Source organism: Siphateles boraxobius, unplaced genomic scaffold (genome assembly GCF_051911475.1).
Source record: "Siphateles boraxobius isolate OS27281-9 unplaced genomic scaffold, OSU_SipBor_1 130, whole genome shotgun sequence".
Classification (NCBI taxonomy): Eukaryota; Metazoa; Chordata; class Actinopteri; order Cypriniformes; family Leuciscidae; genus Siphateles; species Siphateles boraxobius.
The window spans coordinates 46692869-46707135 of record NW_027508734.1 but is presented as its reverse complement, the minus strand read 5'-3'; the positions used below and the strand labels follow the sequence as shown (position 1 = coordinate 46707135).

Genomic DNA, 14267 nt, shown 5'->3' with positions numbered 1-14267 from the left:
AGAATAAAATATATAAAAATATAAAAAAATATAAATATAAAAATAAAATATATATTTTTAAAAGCGGCAGCCGCCTTCCTACCGCCTTCGTTCCGCGGCCGGCCCGCAGGCCAGCCGCCGTTCCGCCGCCGTTATACCGAAGGCAGACCTTCCGCGGCCCGTCGGAGGCAAACGCTATTTTCGAGCGAGCTGTCCCGCCGCTTATTGCACTTATATATATTTTTAATATTTATAGCATGCAGTTTATCAAGAATAATGATTGATCAAACCAGACAAATTTCCATTTGGCATTTTAATTCCACATTTCAAAGTACTGTAACCGTCATTAAAACAAGATGTCAGATCACTGAAATATAACAGAAAAATACAAATACATATATACATACACACACACACACACACACACACTAACATGCAGGTTTCCAATTAAATTTTGGTAAAAAAAAAAAAACACTTGTAAAAAAACACAATTTTAACAATTACAATACTTGCTAATAATATAGGGGGTCAGCTCTGGGATGAAAAAATTACCAGTAAACACAAGTAATGAGGATATTTGGTACCAAAGAAAGTGAAGGATACCAAATAATTTGAGGTATAACATCATATTTACAAGTGATTTCTAACAATAGGATAAGTGGTAATAATTTAGAGTAAAGCTCTGGAGTAGAATATACCATTATAACTGCAATGCTGACCTGTGGCACAAGTATTTACAAGCTATATTTAACAATAGAATAACAGTTAAGCACTGTGACGGAATGAAGTAGAATATTTGGTACCAGGTAATGTGCAATATCAAGTATCAGAGGTATGAAATAGTATTCCAAGCTATTTTTAATAGAATAACAGTTAAGCACACTGATGGAATGAAGGTAGAATTTTTGGTACTAGTTAATGTGCAATATAAAATATCAGGCACGAAATAGGATTTACAAACTATAATAGAATCGTTAAGCACTGACGGAATGAAATAAGCCAATACTGAAGTCACGGCAAGTACAATATTTGATACCAAATAATGTGCAGATATCAAGTATTAGATGTATAATCTAGGATTTACAAGCTATATTTAAAAATAGAATAGTTAAGCACTGTAACAAGTCTTTTTTAGAGGTCTTGATGTTACTGACTGCAGGATAAAAAAAGGGTTCCAGTTGTCAGTGATGCTGGGGTGTCAGCCTAGGTTTAAGGGGTCAGCTGTGGGTCCCTCTCAGCTGTGCGGCGCCTTTTTCCACCTTCACGGTCAGATGCTCTATTCAGGTAACGCGTAACGTTAACCTGGATCGCTTCAACAGTGGCATCCTGGGTCGCCGGGTTCTTCCGGATGGCTCCTGTAGAAAATAAAGATCTGTCATTCCATTTGAATGGCATATGGTCATACACATCTACTTAAATATAAAAAAAATATCCAACTTACTTTGAACAATGGTCTTCAGGAAAAGGTCTCTAAAACATGCTTTATCCCCTACACCAGTCCAGGTTGTATTGATGGAAAGGTGATTAGAGAAGATACTCTGAAGCATTCGCCACACGGTTGTCTTTAGGTCCCTCCCACATGCGATTTCCAAAAACCGAAGCTGAAAATACAAAAAAACAAAAGTGTAACAAATTACATTTCTCTGAAGCTTCTCATAAATTTAAAATGTAACAGGCTGTGGATTCAGACTGTAGAATATGCAGTGTATAATCTTAATTTTTAGAAGAAAAAAAAAAGACTGTTTTTTTTTTTTACTATGGCGTTATAAACGAAATCAGCACACTTACAAATTGTTCCTGGAGCTCTTTATCCTGCCTCATACTGTTGTCAAGTAACGCCAAATCTTCCTGGGTGTCCAGGGGGAGTAACAGATCCCCTGGCAGGGATAACTCTCCAACAGACACATTGGCACTGAAAATGTTGCAGCATAGTGTCCATTTTGTTGTCCATGCTACGCACACCATCACCACACTCTCCAAGACGTTGCAGCATTGGGGTCTGATCTGCACCTACAGGGGTTCCCAGAATAAAAGAATAAAGTAGTCAGTCCTGGTCCCTCAATTACTAAACTATGACAGTTATATCTAGGTCTACTACATGTACAGGTGACCCCAGTGGGAATTAAACCAACAACCAACGCCTGCGTTGTTTGCAAGTTGTACCTGATTGCCCAGTGCGAGCAAACGTCTTCAACATTGTCCCAACTTGCTTAACCTGCTCTCGAAGTGAGCCGCTGTCATCTGAAGCTACAAAATGAAAGGCATATGGTAATTTTGGACCTACATCACACACAAAAAAAGTTAAATTTAAGAAAATGTGCATGTTCTCACCTGCTGGTGCATTGCTTTCCCTCAGGGCTTGTTTTTCCATTCTGGAGTCTCTGGAAATCTACATTAAAAAAAAATATACAACTAAAGGCACTATTTTCAATACTGTTAAAACACTGGACACTAAGACATAGGCCTAGAATATACCTTCATAGCAGAAAACTTCATGCTGTACACGAGGTGCCAGGGGGGTCCAAGGGCCAATAACTGAGCGATGACTTTCTCCTATTGTTTAATCAGGCACCCAAGGAAGTTTTCAAATGGGAAGCATGAGATGTTATCAAGGACACCATACTTTTTGGCATCTTGTCTGAGGTGCACCAAACCAATCCATGCATGTTGTATGTCACATGTTCTATTCCATAAAGCTTGCTGCAGTGATCAAAGAGAACCAACATTAACCACTGTTGCTACATTGTGAACTGAACTAGCAGCATACTTGGTCGGACAAACAAAATAATTTACACAACTTATATACATTATTATGTTATGTTTTGTTAGAAAAAAACACAAGTTATACATAGTCTTTCTAGATGTAAAGCTTTGGCTAACTACTGTAAGTAGCGAATTACATTTCTACATGTAACGTTACTAGCAACATTGCTTAACCTCAGTGTGTACAGTAACAAAGGCAAAACAGCATGTGTTAGCTAACACTTGCTAACGTTAGCTACTGGACTAGCAGCATACTGCAAGAACAAAGATTACTAACTTAGATATTTTAAAAAGATAAACTAAAAACAATGTAAACATAATACTGCGTTACACAAAAAGGAAACATATACTTACTTAAACGATGGTAGTCAATAACTTTGCTAGCTAGCAAACTGTAGGCTGTAGTAACTTCGGCAATCTTCTTCTTCTCTTGATTAATGGCGGATTGTAAGTTGTAACCAACTTTTAGGTGCATACCGCCACCTACCGTACAGGAGTTTGTAACACCGTGCTATTTAAGTGTTCTAATCTAACTGCGGCAAACTGATGCAATGTGCTCTAGTCATATCGTTAGGAGAGGGGCCAGCCTCAGTGGCTCCAGTGCGTCATCGAGCCACCGTTTTAGCCCCGCCCAAAAAATCCTGAACACAGCAATGGTGCAAAACTGTACGGTCTAACTCCACAATTCAGTACTTCACAGTTCACAGTCTTTGTAATGTGTTTTAGTAATACATTTCTAACATTTATATGTTGTGTTTAGATTTTTTTAATTGCCTTTAAAAAAATAATCTGCTAAATTGTTCATACCATTAATTAAATATCTATTTTAAAACCTAATGAGAAAGATATTTCTTGCCAAGTAAGTTTTATTGCCAAATTATTTTTGGTTTATTGGTGCATGTCTCAAATGTGCATCAATCAAAGAAATGTAAATAATTTGTACCTGCATAAAATAATTAAATATATTTTACTGTATAATCTTCAGAGTTTCAAAGTAATTTAAATGTCATTTCCTAAACCTTATCATGGAATCAAGAGTCAAGAATCTGTTATAGCCTAAACCCTAATGGCATTGGAGCAAAAAAAAAAAAAAATAGCCATGGCCGATTTTGAGAGTAGAAATCCTTGTATTTCAAAGCGGCTTGCCGCCAGCCGGCCGCGGTCCATTAGACGGAGGCAACCGCCAGAGAAAATGAAGCAGTCGGCCCGCCAGCTATTCGCCGGCGGCATCTCGCAAAAAATGGGAGTGACGAATTCGGCGGCAAACGTTTCATCCCCGCCAGCGAGACGCACCTATAGCCGACAGCTTAGGGCCGGTGGCAAAAAGAAGCCGTGCGGATATTTTTTGCTATCTGGGAAGTGGTTCATCTTCTACCAACTCTCCTGGCATGGTCGTCTTCTTTCTCACCCGTTTTTCAGGTAGGGCTACCTGCACCACCATCTCACAGTCCTTTTCCAGAAGCTCATCATTGGCCCACTCCACAAATTGGCTCGCAGCTTTTTGGACCCCACTGAAATCCCTCACACACTTCTTTAAGCCATGCCCAGTCGCGACCAGACGCTGTGCTGTGAGTAGATCCATCCCGTTTGTCTGGAGATATTTTGATAAGGGTCCAGTGTGCTTAAAAATCCGAAGAAAATTTTGAGCTGTGAGAATGGTCTCATATTTCAGGAGGCCCTCCATGAATCTTGTAGCCTTAACCCTAGCATCAGGTCAATGAACATGGCACTTTCAGGCTTTCCAAAACAACCAAACACCTTTCTCAGAGCAGCATCCTTTGCCCACCAGCGTGTTTGCCCAATTGGACAAAGTCTACTTTGACGGTTCCCAGATTCTGCAGTTATCTTGTGCCACTTCTGCATCCGTTTATACGACTCATGTAGGAAGACAGCAACATCATTTAGTAAACCGAACAGTGATGCAGTCTGTAGTACAATGGCTGTTGTGTCTAACAACACTAAGTTCAGAATGTGTGCATAGCACCACACATGAATTTGGTTAGGGGCCTGCTCACTGAGAAAGGCAGAAAAACCTTTGTACTGGCCCTAGATGTTGGCTGCACCATCCGTTGCACTGCATACACAACATGTTACAGTATATCTAGATTGAGTTTTTGCAGAATTTTTTTCAGCAGTTCCATAAAATACTGCCCAGTAGAGGCCTCGCAGTCAACCACAGCAACCAATCTCTCATGAATTGCATCTGTCACATATCTGAGGATGACAGAGCACTGATCATTGGATGTTATGTGGATGTCTGCGGTGGATTCAGCCCCTAGACCCCAGCAAACCGGACGCCGCGCCTCGTCATCTGCCACTGGGAGCGCCACTGCTCAGGCGCCGCAAGCGCAGCCGCGGAGTGGATCAAGGATGCCTCCTGGAGCTGAAGCGCTGTTCTGCACCGGGCCACGAAGAGCAGACTCTCCGCTTTGGCCTCCTCAATGTTAGATCGCTCACTAACAAGACGTTTATCCTCAACGACTTCTTTACATCACGCCAGTTGGATATTTCTTCTGTGTGAAACCTGGCTTCACATCGGTGAGTGCACTCCGTTCTCCGAGCTCATACCCCCAGATTGTACGTTTTTAAACTCCCCACGTAACACCGGCAGGGCTGGCATCAGTCAGGGCTGGCATCAGTTTTCAAATCTAGTTTTAATTGTCGAAAAGTGCAAACAAACTTATTTTCGAGCTTCGAATTACAGACATTTGTTCTAAATGCCGACGCTCCAGTCCTGTGCGCTTTAGTTTATCGCCCTCCAAAATTTAATAAGACTTTCACTGAGGATTTTACAGACTTTGTTGCAGAACTAACTCTTAGCTATGATCACTTTGTAATAGCCGGGTATATGAATGTCCATGTGTGCTGTGAATCGAACCAGTTGGCTAAGGATTTTCTTAATATTGCTGATTCTTTTAATCTTACTCAATGGGTGGTTGGGGCCTCACATGAGAAGGGACATACATTGGACATCGTGCTGTCCTTTGGATTAAGTGCCGGCGCGCTGGGTGCGCAAGCTGAACAGCAAGACTGCCTCGCGCTTTTCAGTTGCTTTTAATGACTCATTGCCTCACATGAGTCACCCTGACGATCTAAATGTTGATCAATGGCTTGGTGTTTTTAACTTGACGTGCTCGGATCTGCTGGATATAATAGCTCCACTGGGAAGTAAAAAGCCTAAACCAGCATCCGAGCCATGGCTGAATGAAACCACGCGCGCAGACAGACGTGCGTGTAGACGCGCTGAGAGGAAATGGAAAAAGGACCGTTTGCAAGTGTCCTATGAAATACTAAGAAACAGTCTGGCGGAATACCAGAAAGCTGTTAAAGCTCCAAAAACTCAGTTTTTATCTTGAAGGGGGTGGATTGGAATCCACTGCTGCTTCAATGTATATGTAATGATTGATTATAATTAAGGTATTAATCAATATTTTTCCTTCTAAATATCAAATGAGTTGAATGACTTCTCTGGAGATTTTACTTTATTTATATAAGTTACCAGTGTGATTACTGAAATGTTCTTTTCATGTATTCTTTAATGTCTGTATTTGATATCTGAATGCAGTGCTTGCTTATTTAACCCAGCTTCCAGAAATGAAATAGGGACTTGTTTTGTGTTTGAGAAAGGTCTTCAATGTGTTCAAACATATAGGGGTCATTGAAGCCAATAGTTTAAGGGGCTATTTCTTTGTTAAAGCCTTTCTTTCCAGTTAAGACTAAAGTTTAGCTATCCTTGAGAGAAAGAACGCATTATCTTGATGTTTTGAGAGGACTCTCCTGTTTATAGTGAGAGCCTGGCCAAATCCAACCTTGGAAAAGCTGTGTGTCGGTGTGTGTGTTAGTCTTCTTGGTTACAGGTTAAGGAACCACTGGCATTATTGGAGATTGACTGAGTTGTTGTTCTGGACATGCTGGCGCCCAGCAACCCAAATCTGCGACCTGGAAGGTCATGACGTGCCTAACTTCAGCTGAATAATCGATGGAGATATGCTTCAGTCTATCTGTATATGTGTGGAAAATTACTGTGTTTATCTATTTCATTGCCAATGAGAATCATTCATCCTGTAAGCAATGACGTAGCTTAGACCTTGGAAATCGTATAACTGCTGTGATCTTTGTAACTGTAAGCGGGGCGGCCTACGAACTCCTGTGCGAGTATTGAAGCTGACTTCTGCTGATGAAACTGCAAACTATCTTCAGTAAATATTTTCTTTAATTTTTTATAATTCTGACTCTGGGTCTTCATTCTTCATATCTGGTTCTGGGTCTTTAACTGTCCACCCCTTACAATCTAATCTTGTTTCCAGTAACAGCCATAAACCACAGTTTATTTTTAAAATGTTAAATTCCCTCTTAAACCTTTTTTGACTGCGGTGACGTTGAATCATAAACCGAATCTTGTGACAAATTTCTTTTGTTCTTTTATGAGAAGGTGTGTGCTGTCAGGTCCTCTCTTACTCCTTGTGTGTCTGAGCCTCAGATACTCTCCACATGTGCTGTTGTGTTTGATCACTTTGAGACGGTGTCTCTGTCTTTTTTAACTAAAGAAGTTCAACACCTGAGGCCCTCAAACTGTCCACTTGACACTATCCCACCACACCTCCTTAAAGAGGTATTCCCGACACTTGGACCTCTAATTTTGGATTTTATTAATTCTTCACTGTTGTCTGGCTGCTTCCCGGCTGCCTTCAAACATGCTGTGGTCCAGCCCCTGTTGAAAAAAACAAACCTTGATCCCACAGTTTTATTAAATTTTAGACCTATTTCTAAACTACCATTCCTGTCTAAGATTGTGGAGAAAGTTGTATATGACCAACTACAGTCTCACCTTGATGAGAATTGAATCACTGAATTATTCCAATCTGGCTTTAAACCCTGTCATAGCACAGAAACAGCCCTCTTAAAATTTTTAAATGATTTGTTTTTAGCTGCTGATTCAAGCAAATCTACTGTTCTGGTGCTTTTAGATTTAAAATTGTATTAATAGTTTTTAAATGTTTGACTAACACTGCCCCACCTTATCTTTCTGACATGCTGTACCCTTATGCTCCTGCCAGAGCATTAAGGTCAGCAGACCAGCTCCTTTTGACTGTCCCTAAAACTAGGCGCACCACTCGAGGGGATAGACCCTTTTCAGTGGTAGGACCACAGCTGTTGAATAGCCTACCACTTCATGTTAGATCTGCACAATCCGTAGATCAGTTTAAATGCAGGCTAAAAACACAACTGTTCTCTATAGCTTTCAACACTGAATAAGCAGGTTACATTGGCCGTTCCACTACTTTAGGTTCTATATTGCATTTTGTATTTATTATTTGTTATTTTATTCTTATTAACTGATTCCATATCTGTACAGCACTTTGGTCAGCAGAAGTTGTTTTAAATGTGCTTTATAAATAAATTTGACTTTGACTATGTCCTGTGTGGTGTCAATTTGGACAGAAAATATCCCTGCTGCTCTGCCTTCATTAACAACTGTTTCTTTAATGAACAGGCTGATAATTGTGATGACTGTTCACTGTGGCTTTTGAGAGCAGAGTGACTAGTGACCCTCTGCCTTTCCCCCCAGCCTCATGTTGTTTCTTACTTTTTTCAATGCACTCTGTGACATGCTGTTGCATGCAGGAGTCATATCTACTCAGGAAACGTATCAATAGTGTTATCTTCAAGGGTGTAGGTAGATTCTGATTTTGATCCCCTGTAGCTGAGACCATGCTTTCCGCACACTTTCACGGCATTAACATGCTCCATCACCTGCCGTTTAATTTTCACTTGTTGTCGATGTAATGACAGCTGGTTTCCACTTATTCTGCTCACAATGTCTCCTTTACTTGCCATCAGGAAACAAGCCTCTGCACAGTCCCTATGCACTTTACTTTTTTCATGCTCCTCAATCCTCTGATGCACATGCTTCGAGGCTTGCATGCCTCCTCTGACAAAAGGACTGTCTGATACAGTATAGGCTTTGAAAAAGTGAGGCAAACAATGCAATAAAGTGCATGACTTGCTTCACAATATGTCAGCCACTTAAGATTAAGCCCATCTTTTGTGTAAAAAATATTTGGTAGGGCTCTTTTTGGGGAGGAACTGCAAAAGTAAACTGAGGTCTTTGGACTGGGACCTGGCAAAGTAATCAAAGCTTTCCTCATTCACATCATGATCTTTTCTGTTTCCTTCCATAGTCTTCTCTCCTGTTTCAGTCTCTACTCTTTCTGTATCCATCTCAGCTGTTTCAGTCTCTACTCTTTCTGTATATATCTCAGCTGTTTCAGTCTCTACTATTTCAAAGTCCTCAGCTGTTTCTTTCTCTATTCTGGACCCTGAGGTAAAAACGTCTCTGTCCCTTGCACTGCTTGACAGAGCATCTTCATCTACATCTGCTTTAAATGATATAAAATAAAAAAAAGCTATCATCAGCAGTATTACTACTACATAGTTAAATGTAACCTCATTGAGTAACACAATATTTAAACAATAGTTGTTTGAGAGTAATTGACCATGATGATGTTATGATAGAACACAATTCAGATTTTTTTTCTACTACAGCACACCTTTACCTATATCTCTCCATATGCTACATTCATTCATTTCACTTTTCATGAGCGAAATATAATATTGCAGCAGTGCATTGATGAAAAATAGAAGTGCGTTAATGAAAAGATTTCAGCAATGCACTTCTGCAATATTACATTTTGCTCATGAACTATGAGGCTATGAACTATGTTGCACTCATCAATAACATTGTGCAATGTGCACACCTGTGACTGTAGCTGTGGTTTCTGCTTCAAGCCCTTTCTTGTCATCACTCGTTTCATTACTGGGCTGAGTCTGACTGAGTTCTTCTGATACTGTGAGAGGTAAAAAGAACAGGGACAGGACATAAGCTTGTATGATAGAATTCCACATGCAACGGACATGTCGTGAATAGACCATTTTCACATTTCCAGGTTTCTCTGAAGCGGAAGTCGTTATAGTTGGGTTAAATTCTATAGCAGTGAATGAGAGAATATATTAAATATCTTTTTTTTGTTCCCATTTGCTCAAATAGCAAAAGAAAAACTCCTCTATAGTTTTTTCACAACTTTCAAAAAGAAGCGAGATGGATAACGGCAGTCAGAACTCAGAAAAGAGAAATATATGTCAATTTGTCATCATCACTCTCACAGACGCTGTATTAGAAACACTCACAGCAGCATTAACTAGTTTTTTTTGCAATTTTGTAAAAAGGTAATAAAATATAAAGTATAGTGTTATAAATGTAAATACATATTTTTTAAAATTGAAAATATAAAAACCTTTCCAGGATTTATGCTGATGATGACCGTTAAAACGCGTCATCACCCTGTTAACATAATCCGTACACTTAATAACATAGCAGCAGCAGCAGGCAGCCAAGGTCAAGTTACTCGTTTTAAAACTGGGAAATCTTCCAACCACTGAAGGACAAATTCAAGAGTCACTCAATAGTAAACTATTAATTTGTCTCATATTTACCACAGCTACTTTCAAATTTCACAAGCTCTGCTTAGCTTTGACGACATGTGCATATTTATTTCACCTGTAGTATCTTTGCTCGTTGATGCCCGGAACATGTCTGTTATTTTGGAGCATTTTACTGCCTCCTCCTCCATAATTTCTTTCCTTTTGAGCCTGACCTTTTCAGCACCACCTTTCAGTTTTCTTTTTTGCCTTTCCATCATTTAACTCACTCAAACGGACGTTGGACTTCCAAAACGTGACAAGGAAAAAGAGGTGTTCGGCGCCTTTTTACATCAAAGGCCGGCCTGACAGGCTTATGCCATTTGGAGAGGGACCGCTCACTGATCCCCCTATGTTTTTGAAAATCCTAGACATGGTTTATCCTGCCGAACGGGAAGCGGCTGCACATCAGGCCACCAGATGGTGTTGCTAATATACTGTAACTCGAAATGTATAACTATTATCAGACCGGCCCTCGCGGCCTCAAAACACTACCGGCCCACCAGGAAAAGTCCCGACTCTCCCGATTGCCACTCCGCTACTCTTTATCAGAATACAATGTACCCAGATGAACCAAAACATTATGATGATCTGCCTAATATTCTGTTGGTCCTCCACTAAGGCATGGACTCTACGATACCCCTGAAGGTGTGCTCTGGCACCAAAGCATTAGCATCCTTCAAGTCCTGTAGATTGTGAGCTGGAGCTGTGAGGAGGTAGATCAAACTTGTTTGTCCAACACATCCCACAGACGCTCATTTGGATTGAGATCTGGGGAATTTGGAGTCCAAAGCAACACCTTGAACTCTCCATCATGCTCCAAGGTCCAGGACTGACGCTCACAGGCCCAATGTATGTGGACAGGGCAGGGGTCATCATAGGCACTCTGACTGGTCTGTGCTATGCAGCCCCATACACAGAAGAGTACGATGCACTGTGTTATGACAAATTACTCCCAGTCACTCAGAACTTTATTCCTGCCCATTTCTGAATGGAAACCGTTTATTAATTTATATGACATAATTTTGGCCTACACCAAATTACTGGCAATTAGTTCAGGTGACTGCTGAGCTCTGTTTCCACAGAGAGGTATTTCAGGGAACCAGGATCGTGTAGGAACCTGTGGAGCTGGAGAGGTTTTTTAATAAAAAAAATAAAAAATAAAAAAAAACAGATGCAGATGGATTTATTTATATATATAAAAAAGTATATGTCTGACATATACCCATAATTTCCTGTAGAACCATGTGCTGTATACACTCACATTCACATGTGAAATCCTCAGTTGGCCAGATGGCATGGTGACTGGTCAGCATATCTGTAGAGGGATATACACGTTGTATGTGTGGGTCAGTCAAACTGGTGGACTGGTGGAGCAGTAGGAAGGCCTGGGCTACCCTGCTGTAATTCTTCATCTTCTTCAGAGTCCATCACAAACGAGCTCAAAAGTGGAGTGCTTGGCCTTTAAAATATATATATTTTTAAATAAAGTAATTTGTGTTACTTCAGTGAACTGAGCAAATCATATAATGTGAAAACAACTTTATTATGAGACAACAGAAAACAAATATTACAAAAAATATTACACCTACATTTTACGCCTTGCTTTTTTTCGGCCTGGCTCCTCTGCTTCTGACTGAAGGTCAGATTAAAACTCAGCCTCTCGAACCTTCCTCCTTCCTTCCTCATTGTTATGTCTAAATAAAAAAGATAAATTAAATCGTAAATCACTATAATCATTCCTAAGAATACATGAAATAGAGATATCCAAAATACCATTAGTAAACAGCTCTCTAATCTCCCAGGACACCCAGTCTTGACTTGGCGTCACCTGCTGCTTGATTGTGGAGTGTAGGGAGATTCCCTTAAGATGTGGCCAGAAGCAAACTCCATTCTGTACCCAAACACTCGGTACCAGCTCCACTTCTTTCGTTTTTTATGAACTCCACCTTCGTCCTAGCGTTTATCCCGCGCAGGTGCAGGGTCCGCTTTTTGGCAGGCTGCTCTCCATTTATTTCGGTCCGTAGTGTCCTCCGGGGTGACTTGCATGTCCTTCATATCTTGCCTAATCCGGTCCATCCATCTCATCTTTGGGCGGCCACGTGGCCGGTTACCGGGTGGATCAAGGCGCATAGCTGTCTTCGCCACTGAGTTCTCATGGCTGCGTGTTACATGGCCGTACCAACGGAGACGGGCCTCGAGCATCTTCTCCGTAATCGGCGCTATTCCCATCCGCTTCCTGACGTCGATGTTCATGACGTGATCTAGCCTTGTCAGCCCGAGTGACCAGCGGAGCATACGCATTTCCATGGCGTGTAGGAGCTGGCCATGTTTGGCAGTTGCTGGCCAGCATTCGGCTACATACACGGCACTCAAGCGTGCGCGGACATCCGGGAGGGTGTCACCGTTCGTTGAGAGTATTGATCCAAGGTACTTAAAGTGTTGAACTTTCTTCAGATCCGTTCCGTCGATGCCAATGGTACCATCAGTCTGTGGGCCACACTCCAGGTACTCCGTCTTTGCGAGGTTGAGTCGCAAGCCATTTGCATCCAGGCGATCTTTGCACTGCTGCCCTTGGTCTTGAAGGTCTTGCCGCTCCCTGTCAGCGAGGAACACATCATCAGCATAGAGTAAGGACCATGGATGGGGCGTCTGGAGGTCCCGTGTCACTGTGTCCATGCATGTGAATGAAAAGCAAGGGCGAAAGGGCTGATCCTTGATGGACTCCTACGTTGATGTTGAAAGGAGATGATATCCCAGCTGTGCATCGAACCACGCTCCTGACGTCTTGGTATAAGAGTTGCACCCAACTGATGTAGGTTTCGGGTACATGGTGACGTCGGAGGGAGGCCCAGATGAGATCGTGGGGAACGCAATCGAAAGCCTTCTCCAGATCCAGGAAGACCATCCGGACTGGCTTTTTCTTTTCCCGGTGTTTCTCCATCAGGAGGCGGGCAGCATGTATGGCGTCTATGGTCCCTTGTCCTTTGACGAAGCCGCATTGATTTGGGCTGATTTTAATAATGCTGCAAAGGCGGCTGTCCAGAATGCGTTCAAAAATCTTCATGGAGTGGGATAGGAGTCGAATCGGCCAATAGTTCTTGCATTCAGCATGAACTCCACCACTTTGTCATAATGTTTAAACTTTAATAATGAATTAAATAAATAAATGGAACAAATGATCTTTATGCTGCAGTTCTGTGTTATTCTAACACGATCTCATGAAAGTGCGCATCTATAGCATGAATTGTATTTATTGTGCAATTTATACGCAGCAATTTGTTTTTACGTGCATATGAGACAACTTGTAAACCTCTTGGTGATTAGTGGTGTGGGTTATGTGCATATTACAGGCCATAACGTGTGTATCATGCATGCGAAAACTGCATAGGATATGCACGTAAAAACTAATTTCTGCGTATAAATACTGATAAATACAATTCTGGCTATAGATAAGCACTTTCATGAGATCGGGTTGGTTATTCTCAGTTACACCATTACTCCCTGTGCAGTAAAGGCACTGCAACAAATCGGCCTTGATATGGTAACCTCACATACTTTATTCAATTTCCATTTAGCTCAATGTATTTCAGGCTAGGTGAGAGGTTATCTACTAAATAGACCCCAATCTGAACAGTGTTTATGGGATAGTGAAAGAAAGGTTCCACGTGTTCATATTCTCTATAGATCACATACACTTTCTCCTGACACTGAATAATATTCATAACTAATGCAAGGCAGTATTTTAACACAGCCATCTCCAATACTTGACAGATTAACTCGAGTGCTACCAATATCAACCTCCTGAAACTGGCAAACTTCATTAAAACCGAGTGGGATTGGACCATTTTCGTGTTGTTTTTTTCAAGAACATTCTCGTATTAGCCTTTACCACAGAACTATCCATTTCTGAGAGTCGTAGTATAACCTTTGATAGGGGATGGTGAGGGGTCTTATTTTCTTTATTGGTCCCAAGAAATTTTCGAATGGAAACCCAGATATTAAGTCAAGTCTTCCATGTTTTTTGACATCCTCAGAAAGATGGG

The 14267-nt window shown here is 41.1% G+C and overlaps 1 protein-coding gene and 1 long non-coding RNA gene across 2 annotated transcripts; both read right to left on the bottom strand.

The window, feature by feature from the left end:
* Positions 1 to 277: 277 nt before the first annotated feature.
* LOC143737748 (uncharacterized) lies at positions 278 to 2671 on the bottom strand. Its single transcript, XM_077229583.1, has 6 exons — positions 2455 to 2671; positions 2311 to 2368; positions 2195 to 2226; positions 1768 to 1989; positions 1421 to 1580; positions 278 to 1334 (listed from the first exon to the last, which is right to left on the bottom strand). The coding sequence occupies exons 1-6, from the start codon at positions 2473 to 2475 to the stop codon at positions 1189 to 1191; spliced, it is 639 nt and encodes a 212-aa protein (XP_077085698.1). The 5' UTR covers positions 2476 to 2671; the 3' UTR covers positions 278 to 1188.
* A 7211-nt stretch (positions 2672 to 9882) lies between these two features.
* LOC143737747 (uncharacterized) lies at positions 9883 to 13947 on the bottom strand. Its single transcript, XR_013203701.1, has 4 exons — positions 11998 to 13947; positions 11814 to 11918; positions 11486 to 11683; positions 9883 to 11349 (listed from the first exon to the last, which is right to left on the bottom strand). It is a non-coding gene; the product is annotated as an uncharacterized LOC143737747 (long non-coding RNA).
* Positions 13948 to 14267: the final 320 nt, after the last annotated feature.